Source organism: Gopherus flavomarginatus, chromosome 1, assembly GCF_025201925.1.
Source record: "Gopherus flavomarginatus isolate rGopFla2 chromosome 1, rGopFla2.mat.asm, whole genome shotgun sequence".
NCBI classification, from domain to species: Eukaryota; Metazoa; Chordata; order Testudines; family Testudinidae; genus Gopherus; species Gopherus flavomarginatus.
In genome coordinates this window covers 30718196-30736612 of record NC_066617.1, presented here as the reverse complement: position 1 = coordinate 30736612, position 18417 = coordinate 30718196, and the positions used below count along the sequence as shown (strand labels likewise).

At 45.1% G+C, this 18417-nt stretch overlaps 4 protein-coding genes across 11 annotated transcripts in view; 1 reads left to right on the top strand and 3 right to left on the bottom strand.

The window, feature by feature from the left end:
* The window catches only part of CBLL1 (Cbl proto-oncogene like 1), a 169460-nt gene extending 167668 nt beyond the window's left edge, over positions 1-1792 (bottom strand). For 3 of the 5 annotated variants that reach the window (XM_050925842.1, XM_050925861.1, XM_050925870.1), the window contains exon 1: positions 672-789. Coding sequence is in view for 1 of the 5 variants with exons in the window: in XM_050925812.1 (XP_050781769.1) it covers positions 1754-1766 (13 nt within the window). In the remaining 4 variants the exon portion in view is untranslated. Of the gene's footprint in view, positions 1-404; positions 790-1753 lie in introns of those variants that run through there. The other 2 variants (XM_050925812.1, XM_050925852.1) reach the window with 2 other exon arrangements.
* The window catches only part of COG5 (component of oligomeric golgi complex 5), a 482330-nt gene that overhangs the window by 28568 nt on the left and 435345 nt on the right, over positions 1-18417 (top strand). The gene's annotated exons all lie outside the window — the stretch shown is intronic.
* Positions 1-18417, bottom strand: part of DUS4L (dihydrouridine synthase 4 like) — a 140105-nt gene that overhangs the window by 45284 nt on the left and 76404 nt on the right. The window contains exon 1 of one of the 3 annotated variants that reach the window (XM_050926052.1): positions 785-880. The exons of the other annotated variants lie outside the window; for them this stretch is intronic. The gene's annotated coding sequence lies outside the window, so the exon portion shown is untranslated. Of the gene's footprint in view, positions 1-784; positions 881-18417 lie in introns of those variants that run through there. 3 annotated transcript variants of the gene reach the window in all.
* SLC26A4 (solute carrier family 26 member 4) overlaps positions 8790-18417 on the bottom strand; it is a 33397-nt gene continuing 23769 nt past the window's right edge. Inside the window, exons 17-21 of the mRNA XM_050925552.1 lie at positions 14080-14310; positions 12431-12485; positions 11945-12090; positions 10664-10747; positions 8790-9589 (exon numbers count right to left, since the gene is read on the bottom strand). Coding sequence (XP_050781509.1) covers positions 9566-9589; positions 10664-10747; positions 11945-12090; positions 12431-12485; positions 14080-14310 — 540 coding nt within the window. The 3' untranslated portion in view covers positions 8790-9565. The remainder of the gene's footprint in view (positions 9590-10663; positions 10748-11944; positions 12091-12430; positions 12486-14079; positions 14311-18417) is intronic.

The following is an 18417-nucleotide window of genomic DNA, read 5'->3' as shown; positions in this document are numbered from 1 at the left end:
ATCAGCTCACATACCACCTTTGGCACACATGCCATAGGTTGCCTTCCCCTGAAATAGAAGGATTGGTTGGTCTAATTTGTCAGTCTAATTTTTTATCTCAAGCTCTATGGGCCATATTCGTCTGGTGTAATTCCACTGACTTCAGAAGTCAATGGAGTCACACCACAAATTAACACATCTCTATGCGTGCCTGAGTCTCTTGTCACAGTTCTGACCCAAATAAAAGCTACCACAGCCCACTCAAATTCATGAAAGAGTTTTTATAAATTTCACTTTTCAGTTGTGTTCCAACACATTCATTAATCATCAGTTAGCAAACAGAATCGTAGCTTATTTAGTCACTTGTTTCTGTACAAGATGAATAAGGCTGCGAATCTTTCACAGATTCCGTGACTTTCCAGGACCTCCACAATTTCCACAGCTGTAGTGGCTAATCCACACCCGTCTCTAATGCTGCAGCCCGGCCTCCCCCCCCCCCCCCTTTTACTCAGGAGCTGCAGCAGGGCCACAGGTCACCTACCCTCCCTCCGAGCATCAGCAGGGCTCTGGGCTGCCACCCACCCCCAGATGCACTGCCCCTCCACTCCAGCAGGTTAGAGTCAGTTAGTGGTATTTTTAGTAAAAGTTACTGACAAGTCACTTGCCATGACTTTTTGGTTATTGCCTGTGACCTGTCCATGACTTCTACTAAAAATACCCGTGATTAAATCTTAGCCTTAGTGATGAACTCTAGGCTACATTCAAAGTAATCCCCAAACCCAAGCTATATATACACAGCACTTACAAAAAGGTGTGCATCCAAGGAGGATTTGCAGCAACCAGGTAAAGAACAGTGTTCAATTCAGGTATTTCTGTGCCAGAAACTTTGAGGACATCAACATAGCATGCTGCAAGCAGAATAAGAAAATAAAGTTTTAACCAATGCCATTATGATAAATTTTAGAAAAATCTTGATATTTTACTACTCAAAACCTTGATTTTTAAATGCTCCTCTCAGGCCCACACATCCAGTAAAATGCATGGAATATGCTGCCAAAGGAGCAGCACAGTACACTGCATATTTGAACCTGCAATCTTTATATTAGTCTGCAATCCCTACTGACTTGCCTGCTTCTTAGACCAACGGATGAGAACCAGTTACAAAAAACGCAGCACGTTATACAAACAGTCCATACTCATAGCATAGCAGATATAGCCAGGTGTTGCCCATTCTCTGCTAACTACACACCAACAGCCAGAGTCCCTTGCTAAGTTAGTACAAGGTGGACCGATCCTTCAGCCCGAAATGAAGGACCTCGGCCATTGCTCTGGCAGTGACGTCTGGGCGAGTTCTGCTGCGGGACCCCCGTCCCTACCCCAGCGCATGGCTACGCGGGCGGCGGAGGGCGCCGCACAAACCACACGGCACCTAGTCTCACAGCCTGGGGCTGCGCCCACGTCACTGCTCCCCCGGGCGGACAGTCACAGCGGCCTTGGGATCGGCGCCTGCTCCGCGGCGGGGCCCGGTGAGACTCGAGGCCGCTGTCGGGGTGGGGGTTGGGGGGCGCGAGGGCTGCGAGGCCCGGCCGAGTCCCCTCCACCCCACACCCTGGGCCGGCGGCGCTGGGGTCCAGCCCGCGCTAGGCCCCGTGCGCCAGGCCGCTCCCCGGGCCCTCACCCCATGGGGGTCTGCCCGTGGCCGGCCGGACCGCGCAGTGCCCCGGGGCGGGCCCGCCCGGGTATAAATGCGGCTCCCTCCCTCTCCCCTCCTCACCATTGTGGTCCATGATGCGGCGCGGGGCACTGTGGGAGCGGAAGCTGTGCTGTCGAGGATGGGAGGGGGTCTGGTCTGGTCAAAGGAGAACCGACCTGAGCCGCGCGTGCCCGGGCAGAACGAATAGGTCCCGTGTAAACTACGGCTCCCAGTGTGCACTGCGGCCGGCCCGGGGACTGTAGTTCCCAGCATGCTTTGCGGGCGCCACGGCCCATGTTGGGACGTTTACTCTTCGTTGAAGGCCTGTCTTGGCCCGTGGCATGCTGGGAGTTGGAGTCCCACCGTGAATTGTTCTCCGCTGCGGCAGCGGGGCCGGAGGCGCTCTGGTGGGCCGCGCGCGGGGCGGGGCGGGCTGGTGTGGGATCCGGCGGCGCGTCCCACAAGGGCCCCGCCCGGCCGGGTGCGAGCCCTTCGGGGTCCCTCCAGTGGCTCTTTCGGGCTTTTGTGCGCAGCTGCGTGATCTAGACGCGGACTCTGGGCTCTGACTCAGTGAGGAGAGTCTCCCCGTATCGCGCGGCTCCGGCAGCTGGTGCATTATGGAAAACACCAAAGGTTGCAGGCCTGGCAGTGAGTGAGCAACATGCCCCCGAGGCTCACAGGCAGCGCTTCCCCAGGCTCCAGCTCTGCTGTCTGAACCAAGCCCGGCCTGCGGGATCCTGTAGCTCTTCTCTGACCTCGCTGGGGTTTGTCGGGATCTTTCTGGTGCACACACAAAGGTATTTCCTTTGCAGGAGTCACCTAAGGGAATGTCACCAGCTACCTTAGGTGTGTTGTGCATCTGCAGCCTAGAATTTGGGCTGTCATTTAATCACAGTTAACTCTGGCGATTTAAGCAAAATAAATTAACTCAGTTAAAAATAATTGTATTATTAAACGGTAAGAGTATACCAATTAAAATTTATAATATTTTGTATGTTTTCTATCTTTTCAAATGTTTTCAGTTACAACATAGAATACGAAGTGTACAGTGCTCACTTTATATTTTTGATTACAAATATTTTCACTGTAAAAAAGATGAACAAAAGAAATAATATTTTTCAGTTTACCTCCTACAAGTACGGTAGTGCAGTCTGTTTATCATGAAAGTGCAACTTACAAATGTAGAATTATTTTTTCCACATAACTACTAAAAAATAAAACTGTAAAACTATACAAGTCCACTCGGTCCTCCTTCTTGTTCATCCAGGTTTGTTTACATATACAAGATATAATACTGCCCACTTATTTACATCGCCTGAAGGTGAGAACAGGTGGTCGCATGCACTGTTGTAGCCAAGGTTCCAAGGTATATATGTGCCAGATATGGTAAGCATTTGTATGTCCATTCATGCTTTGACTTGTAGATTGCACTACCTTTTGTTTCTTTTTTACGGTGCAAATATTTGTAATTAAAAAATATAAAGTGAGCATGCTACATTTTGTATTCTGCATTGTAACTGAAATCAATATATATGAAAATATAGAAAAACATCCATTTATAATAAATGTAAATTGGTATTCTATTATTGTTTAACAGTGCGATTAAAACTGTGATTTAATTGCAACTATATTGTTAACCTCGTGATTAATGAAAATTTTTTTTTAATTGTTAGACAGCCCTACCTAGAATTAATGGCTTTTTTTGTCCTGCCACGTTGCCAGGGTTGGCTCCCAGGCACCAGCCGGGATTCCCCCTGCACTCACGCTCTGGCCATCCTGCACGGTTTTTTTTTTTTTGCTCTGCTGGTCCGACCAGCCCTTGAGGCGGCAAAAAAGCCAAAGCCAGCCCTGCACGTTGCACTGATGTCTGTTCCTCACAATTTGGTGTCTTTCAGCATTTAGACTTCCCATTCTGATCCTGCCCAATCAGTATATCTGTGTTGGAATATTTTTCCTTGTATTGCATTGGCCTGGCTTTTTTTCCAAATTTCTCATTTTGTTATTTTTCTTCCCACATTTCTTGTTGCCGATCCCTGGCCCAGAGGTACCTTTGGCAGGCGGCCTGTCAGGGAAATCCGCTGGCGGGATGGGACAGTTTGTTTACCTGCAGCGTCTGCAGGTTCGGCCAATCGCAGCTCCCAGTGGCTGTGGTTTGCTGTTCCAGGCCAATGGGTCCTGTGGGAAGCGGCACAGATTGGCCACACCTGCAGATGCTGCAGGTAAACAAACTGTCCCAGCCTGCCAGCGGATTTCCCTGACGGGCCGCGTGCCAAAGGTTGCTGATCCCTGCTCTGGGACCTCTTGTAATTTTTCTCTGAGCCTAACTTATATTTGCAGTGTCTAACTTTGTATAGAAATTCAGTAGGATACAGTCATTTGTCCAGGCTTTGCGCTTATGGGTAGTAGGCAGGATGTGGAGCTTTCAAAAGGCCTCTGCAGACATAACAGGAGCAATGAGTTCTTGCAAGTGCAGGGGAGGACAAAGAAGGGAGCACCTATTTCTCTCTCAAGAGCCATGGGAATCATGGGCGGCAGGTGAACTGTGGGCTCAGGGAGGCTAGCCCCTGGCCTGGTCCTTCTGCCTGAGACCATGCCCCCCCCCTTGCCCCGAGGACCCCACACACACACAGCTGCCCAAGCACTCCCAGCTCCAGGTGGGTGGCACAGCACCCAGCACTGGTGGACAGGTGGTGCAAGCACCGGCTTCACCTGCCTGGAGTCCCTCGCTGATGGCCAGCCCCCGACTAGCCCGAGCCACAGGGCCTGGCAGCAAGCGGAGGAGGTCTGGAAGTGGATGGGGCCATGCTCTTTGGGGCGGCTCAGCCTCCCCTGGCCTTTGATACCCACTTCCCATGACGGGAATCTTGCCTGCAGGCAGGCCTTGGAGGAGTTTCAGTGTGTGGAGACATTTCCTGCACAAGATCGTTGAGAAGTCACCTTAGGGTCTACGGATGGTGCTAAAGAGAGTGGCCACAACTGCCGAGTCACGAATCCACAGCAGCTCTTCTGCAGCTTTTAGGGGGCTCATGGCTGATGCTGTTTCCAGTCATCTGCTCACGAGCGGCCTGTGTTTTGATCTATCTAGGGGGCAACTAACAGTAGGGGAGCCTGTTAGCTTCTCTTGTCAGTGTCAGGGCCGGCTCTAGGTTTTTTGCCACCCCAAGCAAAAAAATTTTTGGCTGCCCCCTGTCCCAGTCCTGGGCTCCTCGCCGCATCCATCTGCTGCACCAGCCCTGGGCTCTTCCCCTCCCCCCCCACCTGCACCCTTTTTCCACCGCAGCCCTGGGTCACTGGTAACTTGCTCCCAGGGCAGGTCATTCACAGAACACAGACAGGATTGGCTCCCATATGGTTAGAGAACTGCAGTAAAGTGGAACAATTTTCAGCTTGTGTGATTGGAGGATATCTGGATGCCTATAAGGCTGTCCTCCATAAATGAGGAAAAGTTGAGGTGCCTTTATTATTCTTTTGTTCCAGTCTTTCTTTCTATGGGGAATTTGCCAATGCAATATCACTGTCTTCCTTTTAAACAAACAAACAAACAAAAAGGCAGTGGTGTTGAAAATAGCAATTCCAGGTCTAATAACCACTGGGAAGCATTTCTTGCTCAATTTTATCCTACTTTTTCTACAGCAAGTTACAGTGGATCAGTATATTTGATTTGGGAGAAATGAAGTAACAGCTGTCCAAATTGAGCTTGAGCACTCCTGAATTTTGAGATGTTCAAATCTGGAAGGCAGGTGCTGGGGGGGGGGGGGGAGGGGGCTGCTGTGGCTCTGCGAGGGAGCACGACAGCATGTATGCAGCAGCATGTCTGGCGCTGCGTGGATCCAGTGGGGGGGAGGGGGTTGGATGGGGTAGAGGTTTGGGGGGGTGGGCAGGGAGAAGGGGAGTTAGATGGGTCAGGGGTTTGGGGGGCCACCAGGGGACAAGCAGTGGTTGGATAGGCATGGGAGTCCCAGGGGTTTGTCAGGGGACAGGTAGGGGGTGGGGTCCTGGGGGGGAGTTAGGAGAGGGCAGTTGGGGATAAGGAGAAGGGAGGCTTAGATAGGGGGTGGGGTCCTGGGGGGCAGTTAGGGGCAGGGTCCCGGGAGGGGGTGATCAGGGGACAAGGAGCAGGGGGGGTTGGATGGGTTGGGGTTTCTGTGGGGGGCAGTTTGAGGGAGTGGATGGTGGCAGGGTGGGGCTACCCTCCGTCCCCGTGGAGTGTCCTATTTTTTGAATGTTAAAATATGGTATCCCTACTCTTCACAGTGCAGCTCTCCATTCACAGCAAGCTGCAGCATGAGGTCTCAACTATCTCACTCCCTCTCCCTTCCTTTCCTGTTGGTAGTGGCCAAGGGAATGCTAGGAAATGTAGTTCTTTCCTTGCTCCAGGGCTGGCTCTATAGGCAGGGAGCTAACCAAGGAACCACAGCTCCCAGGGGCCCCTGTTGGTTCTTAGCTCCCATGTTGGATCCCTGCTGCCCTTGCAAATGAGCTGCCCCAAGCAGGTGCTTGCTTTGCTGCTGCCTAGAGCCGCCCCATGGCAGTGTGTTGTAAATTCAACTAAGGTCAAAATAGTAACAATTCCCACTAAATTCAATTCAGTTGGTGTCTTTCCAGTGACTATTGCCCAATCCGATCTCCACTGAAGACCCTGCAGTGAGGGAAGCCGGAATGAAAGTGATAACATTTCTGAGAACACTAAAAAGATAAAATATGGGGGGAAATAAGAACCCTATTTCCACATTGTGCATTTATGTCTTCCAGACAACATATGACAAGAAGTAACAAAAGAGCAAGACAGAGAAAAATAAATGCAACACTAAGGAGTATTTTTCAGTATGCACAATGTTTATTCCGTAGGTCACTGACAACATTCCTGTAAAATACAGCACCTTTTCTAGATGGTAAAAAGATTAATAAAATCTCTCTCTTTCAAGGTAAATCTTGAACGTACAGAGATCTAACAGTATTAATAGTCACAAAATGCTTAGAAAAATGCCATTCCTGTATTATGCTTGAAAAACAAGTATATCCAGCGGTGCTTCTGAGGGGTTTATGCATGAGTGCAAAGTTCTGCAGGGTTTTAGCTATATTGGAAAATACTTTACTTTGGTATCCTTCATATAAAAATTAGTATGTCTCCCCTTGCATCCCACCCCACCCCCATTGAACAGAGGTATTCGAAAATTTCTTCATGATGTCTATTGTTGTTCTTCTTAGAGCTTGGATGGGTGTATTAAATTAAGAATGTAATGGAAACCCATGAGAACATTCTTATCTGGACAACTGTAAATATACTGTACCAGTAAACTCAAAATACATACAAACATGACTCAGATAATAAGTGTACATGCAGCCCAGGACTGTGAATAATTGTCCTATAATCCCATTCTGCATTAATTCGTCCTGAATAAAAATCATATTTTAAAAGGAAAATGTATTTTGAAATATCCTTGTATTTTATTATTATTCTTCTTAAATGCTCAGGCAGCAAAAGTGCAAGACAGAGCCAAACCAAAATACTGGATCTAAAGCCATTTACATTTGAGGAAAGTTTGGATCAGGATTCAAACTTCAGAGTGACAGCCCATCTCTAGCAGGACAAAAATGTTCTACCAGTGCCACTCTATTATTTTGTGATATTCCTTACTACATGTTCCTCAGAAAAATAAAAGCCCAAATAGCTTCTAACAATTTTCAAGTTAATCAAAATATTCAGTATTATGTAAGTGTTTACAGTTTCTTTTATATAAAGGTATATAAAATGGACAACAGTTGATGAGAAGTAAAGTTTCTGAGGGAAATTGGCCTGATCCTTCATTGTTGCAGACACAGCACTTCCATTGACATCAGTGGCAGTTTATTTGAAACTCAATTCTGCAACCATTTTCAGATCAACATACATAAGAATAGCAGTGGCAAGCTCTGAGCAAGTTTGTGAATGTGGAGATCAGTCCTGCAAGGTGCAGAGCACTCTAGCCTGACCCAATGAAGCACTAAGCACTTGAATAGTCCCATTGCTTAAATTTCAGTATGTGCTTTTGTTTTGCTGGATTGGATGAGAACGCTCAACACCTTGCAGGACTGAGCCCTTTGTGCTTTTGAAAGTAGTAGCCTATTAGACTGTCCTTGAAACCCTTTGTTTATCCATAGGCTAAGTACAGCATCACACTGTTATGCCAGTGTTTCAGCTCTGCAAGAAAAAGGACCATCTCTGGGTGAAGGCCCAATCCAGCTGTCAGTGAGGTCACTGGGGGTCTATCAACTGGCTTTAATGGAGGTTCAGCAAGGTTCTCAGAGATATAATCTATGCTATTTAGTGCTTGGCTTCCCAGCTGAGACTGCCAGTTAATGCCAGTTGTGATGGTGGTAATTTTCTGTGTGCAATGTGTGTGTGGCTGGTCCCATTGGAAATTTTGTGTGATACTTTAATTACAAATTTTATTTCGCTGTAATTTTCAATATGTGGAGATATCAAAATGATCACAAAGTTTAGACCATAAATGTGATGTAATCTAGAAACCTATGTATTGTAAGGACTACGTATGGTTTTTATGGCATGTTTTTTCAACATTGTATATTGGTAGTTGCCACAAGGAATTTCAGTTTTAAAAACTAATTTATTTACAATTTAATTTAATTTTTAATGTAACAATTTGTGTAATTTTTCATCTAAACATATAATCATTACATGGGAACAATCATTTCTTACATAGCCAATATAAAGCCTTAAAAACAGAAGTTAAGTGTTTTCTTGTAATCCTAAATTTTGTGTAAATTATTGCACTAGGGGTTGTAGCATAACTTTTAAAAGTCCACATTTTTTAGAAGAATAGAAGCAGTTTGTAGAGCATTACAAGAATGAAACAGTTTATGCAGATAATTCTTCATTAAACCATTGATACTGTTATATCCCATTTCAAAAACCAACCTAGATATTAAGTCAGATCTTTGCTCCAGGTTTACAGCAGCCTGTTCCACAAATTCCATTAACTTCAATGGGACTATTTGTAGACTAAGGTACTGTTCAATCTAGATATGTTTAATTTCAGTAATGATTATTAACCAGGAGTCCATGAGTTACTAAAAATAGCACTAATGAACCAAGACTCTTAGGCAATAGTCCCTCTTATTGAGCCTTATCCATATATATGGTTAACATTTTATAGCAATATAGTAAACAGTTTTGAGTAAATAAATTTTACCTCCATTTCTGTTATATAAGGGATTTTTTATATTGAGACTGTAATACTGCAACAAACCCAGGAATTATTTTGAATGACTAATAGATAAATTTTAAAGACGTGTGTTGTTGAATGCAGCGGTGTTAACGTCCTGCAAAACTAATTACATGGGATTGCAGATCCTTTTTAGGTCACGGCCTAGGGCTGCTACTGCCTATTGCTTCTCTTTTGTGAGGAATTTATTATTTGTATTACAGTAGCACCTTGAGGCTTCCCATCAGGGTTGGAGCTCCATTGTGCTAGGCACAATACAAATACATAAGAGGCAGTTCCAAGAAGAGCTTACAATCTCCTCAACCTCTGGGGCTGAGTTACCATGAAGAAGCTATTTTTTCCTATATGCATTGATATACCTGTGGGTTATATACACAGACCAACAAACCCTAAAACTAGTTGCAATTTCTGTAGTGGTTCTGATGATCTGCCTCCCATATCTTGCCAACGCTGATTCTGTGAACAAATTTTTCTGATCAGACTTGACTGTTACAAGGATTACATGTCAATAGACAAAATTTGGAGATGTATAGAGATCTGCAGAGTTCAGACAAAGAAATTAGTGTTTTCTTCAAGTGCAAAGACAAGTCCCAGTGCAGAAGACGCTTATATAGTATTGGTGCCTGAATATTGCCATGGAGTCCAAGATATCAGTAATAGTTTTCCTTCACGAAGCAAGTCTGCGCATTGCCTAATGAAATAAGTTTTAAAAGATGGGGGATGGTGAGAGGGAAATGGGTGATTAGTTCTGTGTACACACCATATTTAAAACAAACAAACAACTTTTGCACATATATTACTATACAACCAAGGAGTTCAGTGCTGGCTGGCTGAGTCCAGGGCCGGCTCCAGGCACCAGCTAAGGAAGCAGATGCTTGGAGCGGCCAATAGAAAGGGGCGGCACGTCCGGGTCTTTGGCAGTGGGTCCTTCAGTCCCTCTCCGCCTCTTTGAGCTGCCGCCGAAGTACCGCCGAAGAGGAAGAGAGAGAGTGAAAGATCCGCTGCAGAAGACTGAAGCAGGCCGATTCAGTTGCCACCGAAGTGCTGCCGATCAGCTTCCCTCCTCTCCCCCACCACTGCTTGGGGTGGCAAAAAAGCTGGAGCCGGCCCTGACTGAGTCTGCCAGGAAATAATTTTAAAAGAGGCTGTAACCTGAAGCCATCTCTCTGGTTGGCAGCTTCATCTCAGTAGTCAACCAGGGAGATGACCTACACCCAGTAAATACTGGTTGTCAAGTAGCAGGTTGAACACAAAACAGTCAATCTGGAGTTAGGCTGTTTCTTCTTCAGTCCCTGAGGTAACTTGAAAATGTTAGGGGTAAATTATGGCTTTTAGAACTGGCTGGTGCTTGGTGGATGAGGAGAGCAGTTTCAGGTGAAAGCATTAAGCCTTTGTAGGGTAGAAGCCGGCATAAAACCTTGTGGGTGCTGGAGAAGTGTGAATACATGTGGCACCTGCTACACTTTCAAAAAAGATTCACTGAATTCCCTAACTAGCATGGACTGGTAGGTGAAGAGGGAGGGCAGACTTTGGGCATCCCACAACCCATTCTTTGGGCGTCACAGTCAATATTTTCCCTGGATCAGCCAGTCGGCTGCCACAGTCTGTAAAGCCCACAAGGCTATGGTGTTTTGTTTTGTTTTGATTTATTTTATTTTTTCTTGGTTGGCCCCATATGTCAGCACCACTCATGCTGCTATAGTTAAGATAAATATGAATACATCATGGACACATGCTTTATTTAATTAAAAGGATAGCTCCATACCTCCTCCTGAACATCAAGTTCATCATCAAGCTTGCCTGTTTCTGAGAAATCTATTGGTTCCTTAGATTCCTGCATCAGTGAAATCTTAACAGAAAAGGTTAACAAGTATTGTGAACAAAATGAATGTTGCAATAAAGTTATATATATAAGTTATGTTGCCATGAAAAGCCTTGGTGTTACTGCCTCCGCTTATAAAAACCTGCTGCTTACTCACAATTAACAAAATTATTCTTTTAGCTGTTAGGGTAGAGACTTGTGCTTTTGATGCTGAAGGCCATGGTTATAATCCTCGTGATGACTCAGTGTCTGCATATATGCAGCCATAGGTTAGTTAAAATGGTATGCAATCTTTTCTAAATACATAAATACTGCAGAATAACTCCTCCAGAGTCTGATATGATAAGCAAAAATGACCAAAAATTCAGGGCCCCATACTGTTGTATTTGTGAGGACAGTCACAAAATTTGAAGGCCCCTGGTGGAGTGTATGGCCTTAATCAAGGCTGAATATTTAAGATGAGTGTAGGCAGAGCCAGTGCCCGGCATAAGCAGACAAAGCAATTGCTTGAGGCCCTGAGCAGTTCAAGGCCCCACCCCATTAATTAATTGTGTGTTGTAAGGAGGCCCAAAAATATTCCTGCTTAGGGCCCCCAATGGGCTAGCACTGGCACTGGATAGAGGCAGAGTTAGAACTTTAGGGCCTCTTTGTAATGTATGGAGGATTGGAATCAATCTGTTCAGTGTTCTAAAGTTTCTCAGGAATTGCAGGAAGCACTGGTTCACTACATCTTTGTGTTGTTGCAGAGGCGATGTGGGGGGTGGGGCATGGGCATGTGGGGTCAGATACTCCTCCCCTAGATTTGTTGCTTAGTTGGACTGAGCATGCTCAGTAAAGCTGCTGAAGCCAGTTGCCCTCTCTCTGCGCGCACGCGCGCACACACACACCCATCGGTAGGCATGGGTATCTCTGGCCGTGCCTAGCACAATGGGACCTCAGCCTGCACTACTGCAATATAAATGATACATAGTAATTAGTGATTTCAGAGTAGCAACCGTTCTTTTTATAGTAATTAATAATCCTCTAAACAGTTAGAAAAGATCTGCGGGCCATCAAACATACAACACAAGCTGTCCGGTTTATAAGCACCTTGTATGAAAAACTTTTGCTTTTTTTAAACAACTCTTCATGTAGTTCCTAAAGCTTTTTCCCTTTACCACAAACTGTGAAAACTATTTACAGTTAGTGTATGATACAGAAAAATAAATGGTATATGGCCCTCACCTTTTCAAAAATAGGATCCTGGATGTCTCTGTGCATCATTTCATGCTGTATGTAAAGCACAGCATCATGGACAGTCAGGAAGAACATGTCTTTTCTGATGTTATCGTCAAAGAAGCCACATTGTTCCAGCTTTCTTATAATGTTGTCTGAACAAAAAACGAAGTTTTACAAGACTGATAAATTTGAAAATAATTGAAGAAATAAGTGTCAAAATAGAGATTAACAATTATCAACAATAAAATTTATAGAACTATAATTCTATCACAGTAGGTTCTCTCTATGTTAAATTCAATTCTCCCCAAGACTTCTTTGTACCCTGCAGACACAGCCAGACACATTAACTATTTATTTGTTTAAAAGAGCCGTTCAGTTCACTTTTAACTCTATTTACTAAAAAAGTACTTCTACAGATACAATCCACAGATCCTTTATTACTTTTATTTTATCCTTCATGCTGTGCATTAGAGATAGTACATATATGTTTACCTTGATGTGATGCGATGTATACAGTCACATCAATTCTCTCGAACTCTTTAACTATCTGGAAAAAAGGGGTAGTTTGCAATACACATTTTCTTATACACACACATTTAAGAAACAGTATTTGTATTCACAAAGTTTAGTTACATTTTTCATTTTCCTTTGAGCATTTGCATCACAATCCCGAATCATGTGTTCTTTGATTCATAGGAATATAGGAATTGCCAGACCCAAAGTCCATCTACTCCAGTATGCTGTTTCTGTCAGTGGCCAGACTTTGATTATTAAAGGCAAAGCTGACAGTGCCATCTATGATTATGGTTGCATGGCACTATGGACATGTTCTGGGAATGAACTGGGGTTGTGCAGTACAGAAGGTTGTCTGTGGAAATGGTTCTCAAGCAGAGGTCCGGGGCCCCCTGGGGGGCCGTGAGCAGGCTTCAGGGAGTCCGCCAGGCAGGGCCAGCATTAGACTCGCTGGAGCCCAGAGTGGAAAGCAGAAGCCCCACTGCATGGGTCTGAAGCCTGGAGCCCTGAGTCCTGTCATCTATGGTTGAAGTCGAAACCTGAGCAATGTAGCTTTGTGGGGGCCCCCTTTGGTGTGGCCCCCACAAACAATTGCCCTGTTTGCTACCCCCTAATGCCAGCCCTGGCTTTTATATGCAGAAAAAACAGTTGTGGCACACATGGAGTTTTTATAGCATATTAAGGGGGGCCTCAGAAAGAAAAAGGTGGAGAACCTATGGTCTGTGGGACCCCTGCCTCATTTGTTGCAGTAGTTGGAAGATGCATAGTGAATAAGGCTGAGGATTACAGGAACAGAAAATATTTTTTTGCAGGTAGTTACTAATTGTTCCTCATTTTCTGGATGTCCAACTTAATAACCTGGGATCTGAATTGCAGAAGTGCTGACCACTCAAGAACTGCAGTTGAAGTCAATGCTGTGAACATACCAAGTGCTATATAATGCTAAGTTCTCTGAAAAATCAGATCCTATGTGTCACCTACTGGGTACCCACAATTAGTGGATACTTTTCATTTTAATCTCTCTGTGCCTCAGTTCCCCATCTATAAAATGGGGATAATACCCCTCACCTTGCAGGGGTGTTGTGAACATACATTGATTAATATTAATGTAGTCAGATACTACAGTGCTGAGTGCTAAAGAAAAGTCCATGAGGAAGTTAATAGTTTTCTCTTCATGGCAAGGTCTGACTCGTGTGTGGTAAATAAGGCATGGGACCAGACATTGAACAATGAGAATAAAACAAAATATTGAATAGCTTCTCTTTAAGTTAGCGCTGGCCATCCTGTGCACTGACTGAAGCAAGGTTCCCATGGAAAAAATATGCGATCATGTAAATTAAAGATAGTAGCAATGCATAGGCACAAGGAGGCCAAATTAAGGTTGCACAGGCATCCTAAGTCTGGCATTTTCTAATGCTTAAGTGCTTGTCTTTACAAGCTTAAAAATATTTTTATTATAGTTTTTTTAATCTAATTTTTAAATAGACCAAAATCTACCTGTTGTTACAGAAATATGAAAGATATGTCACAAACCAACATACACTGAGAAACTCAAAATTAATTTCAGCCAAACTGTCCCTAACTAACATACCAATGACTAATACTGCACAGAAAAAAAAAAGACTTACCATTCTCATTGTCCTCACGGCTACAACATCCAAGAATGATACACCTCCAAAGTCAAAAATTAAACTGTGGATAGGCACTCTGGGGACATTCACTTTGACTGGGAGTTCTGAATTCCAGTCCACTTGGATCTCTACTTCTTTGGTTGGAATTTTAAGATCTTCAGGATCATCGAGATCTTCATCAGACTCAAAAGCTTCATTGGTAGCCCCAGAATCACTGATGATGCCATTCTAATCAGAACAGATAATATAAGAAATATATCACTTAATCAAGGACAAAGATTTTGGAATTTTTCCATATTAGCTTATTTAAGGAATAATGGCTGAAGCATTTTTTTCCTCATTTCTTCACATATGACTGATCCTGCACTAAATGACTTCAATGGAAACAATTCTGAGCCAATAATTAGGATTTCTCCCTGCATACGGTGTATTTTCTTTCCTGTGTTTTTGTTCATTAAGGGAGGAGAGCCATGTGGGAAAACCACTGTCCAGAAAACAACTAGCAAGCTTCCACTTAAGAACCTCACCCTATAGAATCTTCAGGGTTGATGTTTTTATTTTTGAATTATATATATAACATTTGTTGCAATAACAGTCCAAGGGTCAAGAGTTGTTGTCACTTAACTGGACATTTCATCATATAAACTTGAAAGAAAACAAAAATCTAGCATCCTGCAGTATAATATCTGGCAAAAAATGACACTTATTCCCAACTTCAACTGTGGGGACTTCAATTGGACATCTACATTCCACATTTGGACACTGATATAATCACTTAGTATAAATGGCCATTTTATAACTAGCACAATAAATGTTGCCCCATTTAAGCAGCTGTGGAATACCCTGTTGGCAGGAAAGCCTATGCAATTCTTCTGCATATAGGAGGCAAGATATACGGAGCCTCTGTAAGGGATTTGCACTCTCTGTGCACCAGAATGCAGCTCTGAAGGGACTGCCAGTCTATAACTTCGTAAAACAGATGTAGGGATGAGGAGGAGTAAAGGAAGGACCAGGTAATCCACTGTGTCCAGATCCACTGGCCTTTCCCTCCCCTCCCCAACACACTGTGGGCACAGCTGCCTATGTTCACTCCAACCTCAACCCCAAGGCTATAGTAGCAGCCACGGAGGAGTTCTACTGCTGCCTGCATGCTGGAGGGAAAGGATTTCTTTTACCCAGGCCCTGAAAATAACTCTAGGGTAGAGTTCACTAGATAGGTCAAGTTCTGAAGATAAGATTCAAACTGACACCTCATATTTGCGATTTGATTATCCTCTTCAGGTGCCCAAGTTTGAACATATTGCCTTTTATCAGGAGAATCGTCCAGTTAGTTACACATTATCAGCAGTTAATGGCTCCCCTCCATAACGAGTACTGACCAGATGCATTTTTATTCTGAAGCAGCCACAATGTTCTATAAAGTTTCCATGTTGCAGTGGTTTATGACGGAGCATTGATCTTTATTGCACCTTTATACACCTCAAAGCATTTAGATGCAGCACTGGATGGTTACAGCTCTCGGTGGGCCAAGAGGACTTCCTCTCCCTAGTGAGAGTAGGTGTATGTCCACTTACCAGACTTGACACTATGTGTACATTGCCCTTTCTGTGTAATCCTGGGTGTCTCACACAGTCACATCCCAGTGCCAGGGACTTCCCCTTCCCAGCATATCACCAAAAAGAGAGGTGAGTGATCAATACAGTCATATCACAGTGCACTATGCTACAGAACTGTGCATCTTGGGCTTCTCAGTGATCATCTGAGGCTGGTGAATGGATACATAGTGTGATGGGGCAAGGCCAGATGGCTACAGTAAAGTACTGAGAAACAGGTATGTTAGCCCCAGGCTAAACAAATCCCTAGGACCCTGGTAACCAATCCCGAGGCCCGCCGGGGATATCAGTTGGCGGCTCCTTCACGGAGCCGTGAGCACGGGCGTGTACTTGGCGCGGTTCACATCTGTCCCTAGCACCTGCCCTTTCTGTGGTGAGAAGGAGACCTTGGCGCACGTTTATTTGGAGTGCGCCAGGTTGCAGCCCCTGTTCCGGCTCCTCCTGAATATTTTCCTGCGTTTTTGGTTGCACTTTTCCCCTCACCTTTTTATCTACACGCTCCCCATCCGTGGCCCCACGAAGTTGCGGGATCTCCTTCTCAACCTCCTCTTGGCCCTGGCCAAACTGACCATCTACAACACCAGGGAGAGGAGGTTGGCCGACGGGATTTCCTGCGACTGTAGGGCCTATTTCCGTTCCTCCGTCTGCTCACGCATCCGGGCAGAGTTCCTCTGGGCGGCGTCCACTGGCTCCCTTGACGCCTTCGAGGAGCAGTGGGCGTTGTCCGGGGTTCTCTGCTCAGTGTCCCCATCGGGTTCCCTTCGTTTAGCCCTATGACCTCACTCCCGATCCTGTTTTTTTCATTAGTTGTCCCCCGTAATTATTTGGTGTCCCAGACCTGTGGGTCCTCCCCTTAGGCTGGGGGGAGGCCCTTTAGAAGTGGGCGGGCTTTGCCCGCCCACCCCGACTGGATGCCAATAGGACCCTGGTAACCAAATGGCAGTTGCTCCCGGTTAATCAAGGCACCTGGGGCCAATTAAGATCTTTCTAGAAGGCAGTAGAGATACCTACTTTAATTAGAACACCTGCAGCCAATCAAGGCAGGCTAATCAGGGCACCTGGGTTTAAAAAGGAGCTCACTCCAGTCAGGCAGGGAGGAGCCAGAGGAGAAGGAGCGTGTGTGAGAAGCTGGGAGCAAGAAGCTGAGAGTGAGAGAGTGTACTGCTTGAGGACTGAGGAGGACAAGCATTATCAGACACCAGGAGGAAGGTCCTGTGGTGAGGATAAAGAAGGTGTTTGGAGGAGGCCATAGGGAAGTAGCCCAGGGAGCTGTAGCTATCATGCAGCTGGTACAAGAGGCACTATAGACAGCTGCGATCCACAGGGCCCTGGGCTGGAACCCGGAGTAGAGGGTGGGCCTGGGTTCCCCCCAAACCTCCCAACTCCTGATCAGACACAGGAGGAGCTGACCCAGACTGTGGGTTCCACAAGAGGGGAAGATCACTGAGGTGAACAAATCTGCCAATAAGCGCAGGACCCACTAAGGTAGAGGAGGAACTTTGTCACAATAGTCACAGGTCCTTTCCTACATCCACTTATATTTCACCCAAACATAGAGATTTCCAACTCTGTGGCATGTGGTGCCTGGTACACACCTCAGATAGTTTTTCTGAATGTGGAAGTGTCTGGGCAACATCGGCTGGAAAAAGAATCTCCACTCTCCATTTCAGTATGTATCACAAAATAAACAATTACATCAAAACAAAGAGTCGAGCTTCCTGCCACTTGCATTATAATAACATAAGAACAGCCATACTGGATCAGACCAATGGTCCATCCAGCCCAGTATCCTGTCTTCCAACAGTGGCCAATGCCAGGTGCTTCAGAGGGAATGAACAGAGCAGGCAATCATCAAGTGATCCATCCCCTCTCGTCCACACCCAGCTTCTGACAAACAGAGGCTAGGGACACTTCAGAGCAAAGTTTTACATCCCTGCCTATCTGGGCTAATAGCCATTGATGGACCTATCCTCCATGAACTTATCTAGTTCTTTTTTTAACCCTGCTATAAGTCTTGGCCTTCACAAACATCCTCTGGAAAAGAGTTCCATGGGTTGACTGTGCGTTGTGTGAAGAAGTATTTCTTTTTCTTTGTTTTAGACCTGCTGCCTATTAATTTTATTTGCTGACTGCTAGTTCTCGTGTTATAAGAAGGAGTAAATAACACTTCCTTATCTACTTTCTCCATACCAGTCATGATTTCTATCCTCTATCATATCCTGCCTTAGTTGTCTCTTTTTGAGGTTATGGCCAGAAGGGACAGGGAGCTGCCTCCCTATGACTCAGAGCCAGAGAGCTGCACCCCATGCTCTGAATCAGCAATACAGCAATGCCTACAGCCAGAGAAGGATGTCTGGGACAAGAGAGGTGCCCACCCTTACCCCAAGAGCCCATCTTAGAAGTACAACCTATGACATGGTGGAGAATGTGGGCGTTCACTTTCTAAATCTGACACAAGGGTAAATTGGGGAAGATTGAAAGCCCATGTTTGTTATCCATGTCACTGCATATTGAGTGAATGTTTTCAGAAAACTATCCACAATGACTCCAAGATCTGTTTTTTGAGTGGTAACAACTAATTTAGCCCCCATCATTCAATATGTATAGTTGGGATTATGTTTTACAATGTGCATTACTTTGCATTTATCAACATTGAATTTCATCTGCCATTTTGTTGCCAAGTCATCCAGTTTTGTACAATCCCTTTGTAACTCTTCGCAGT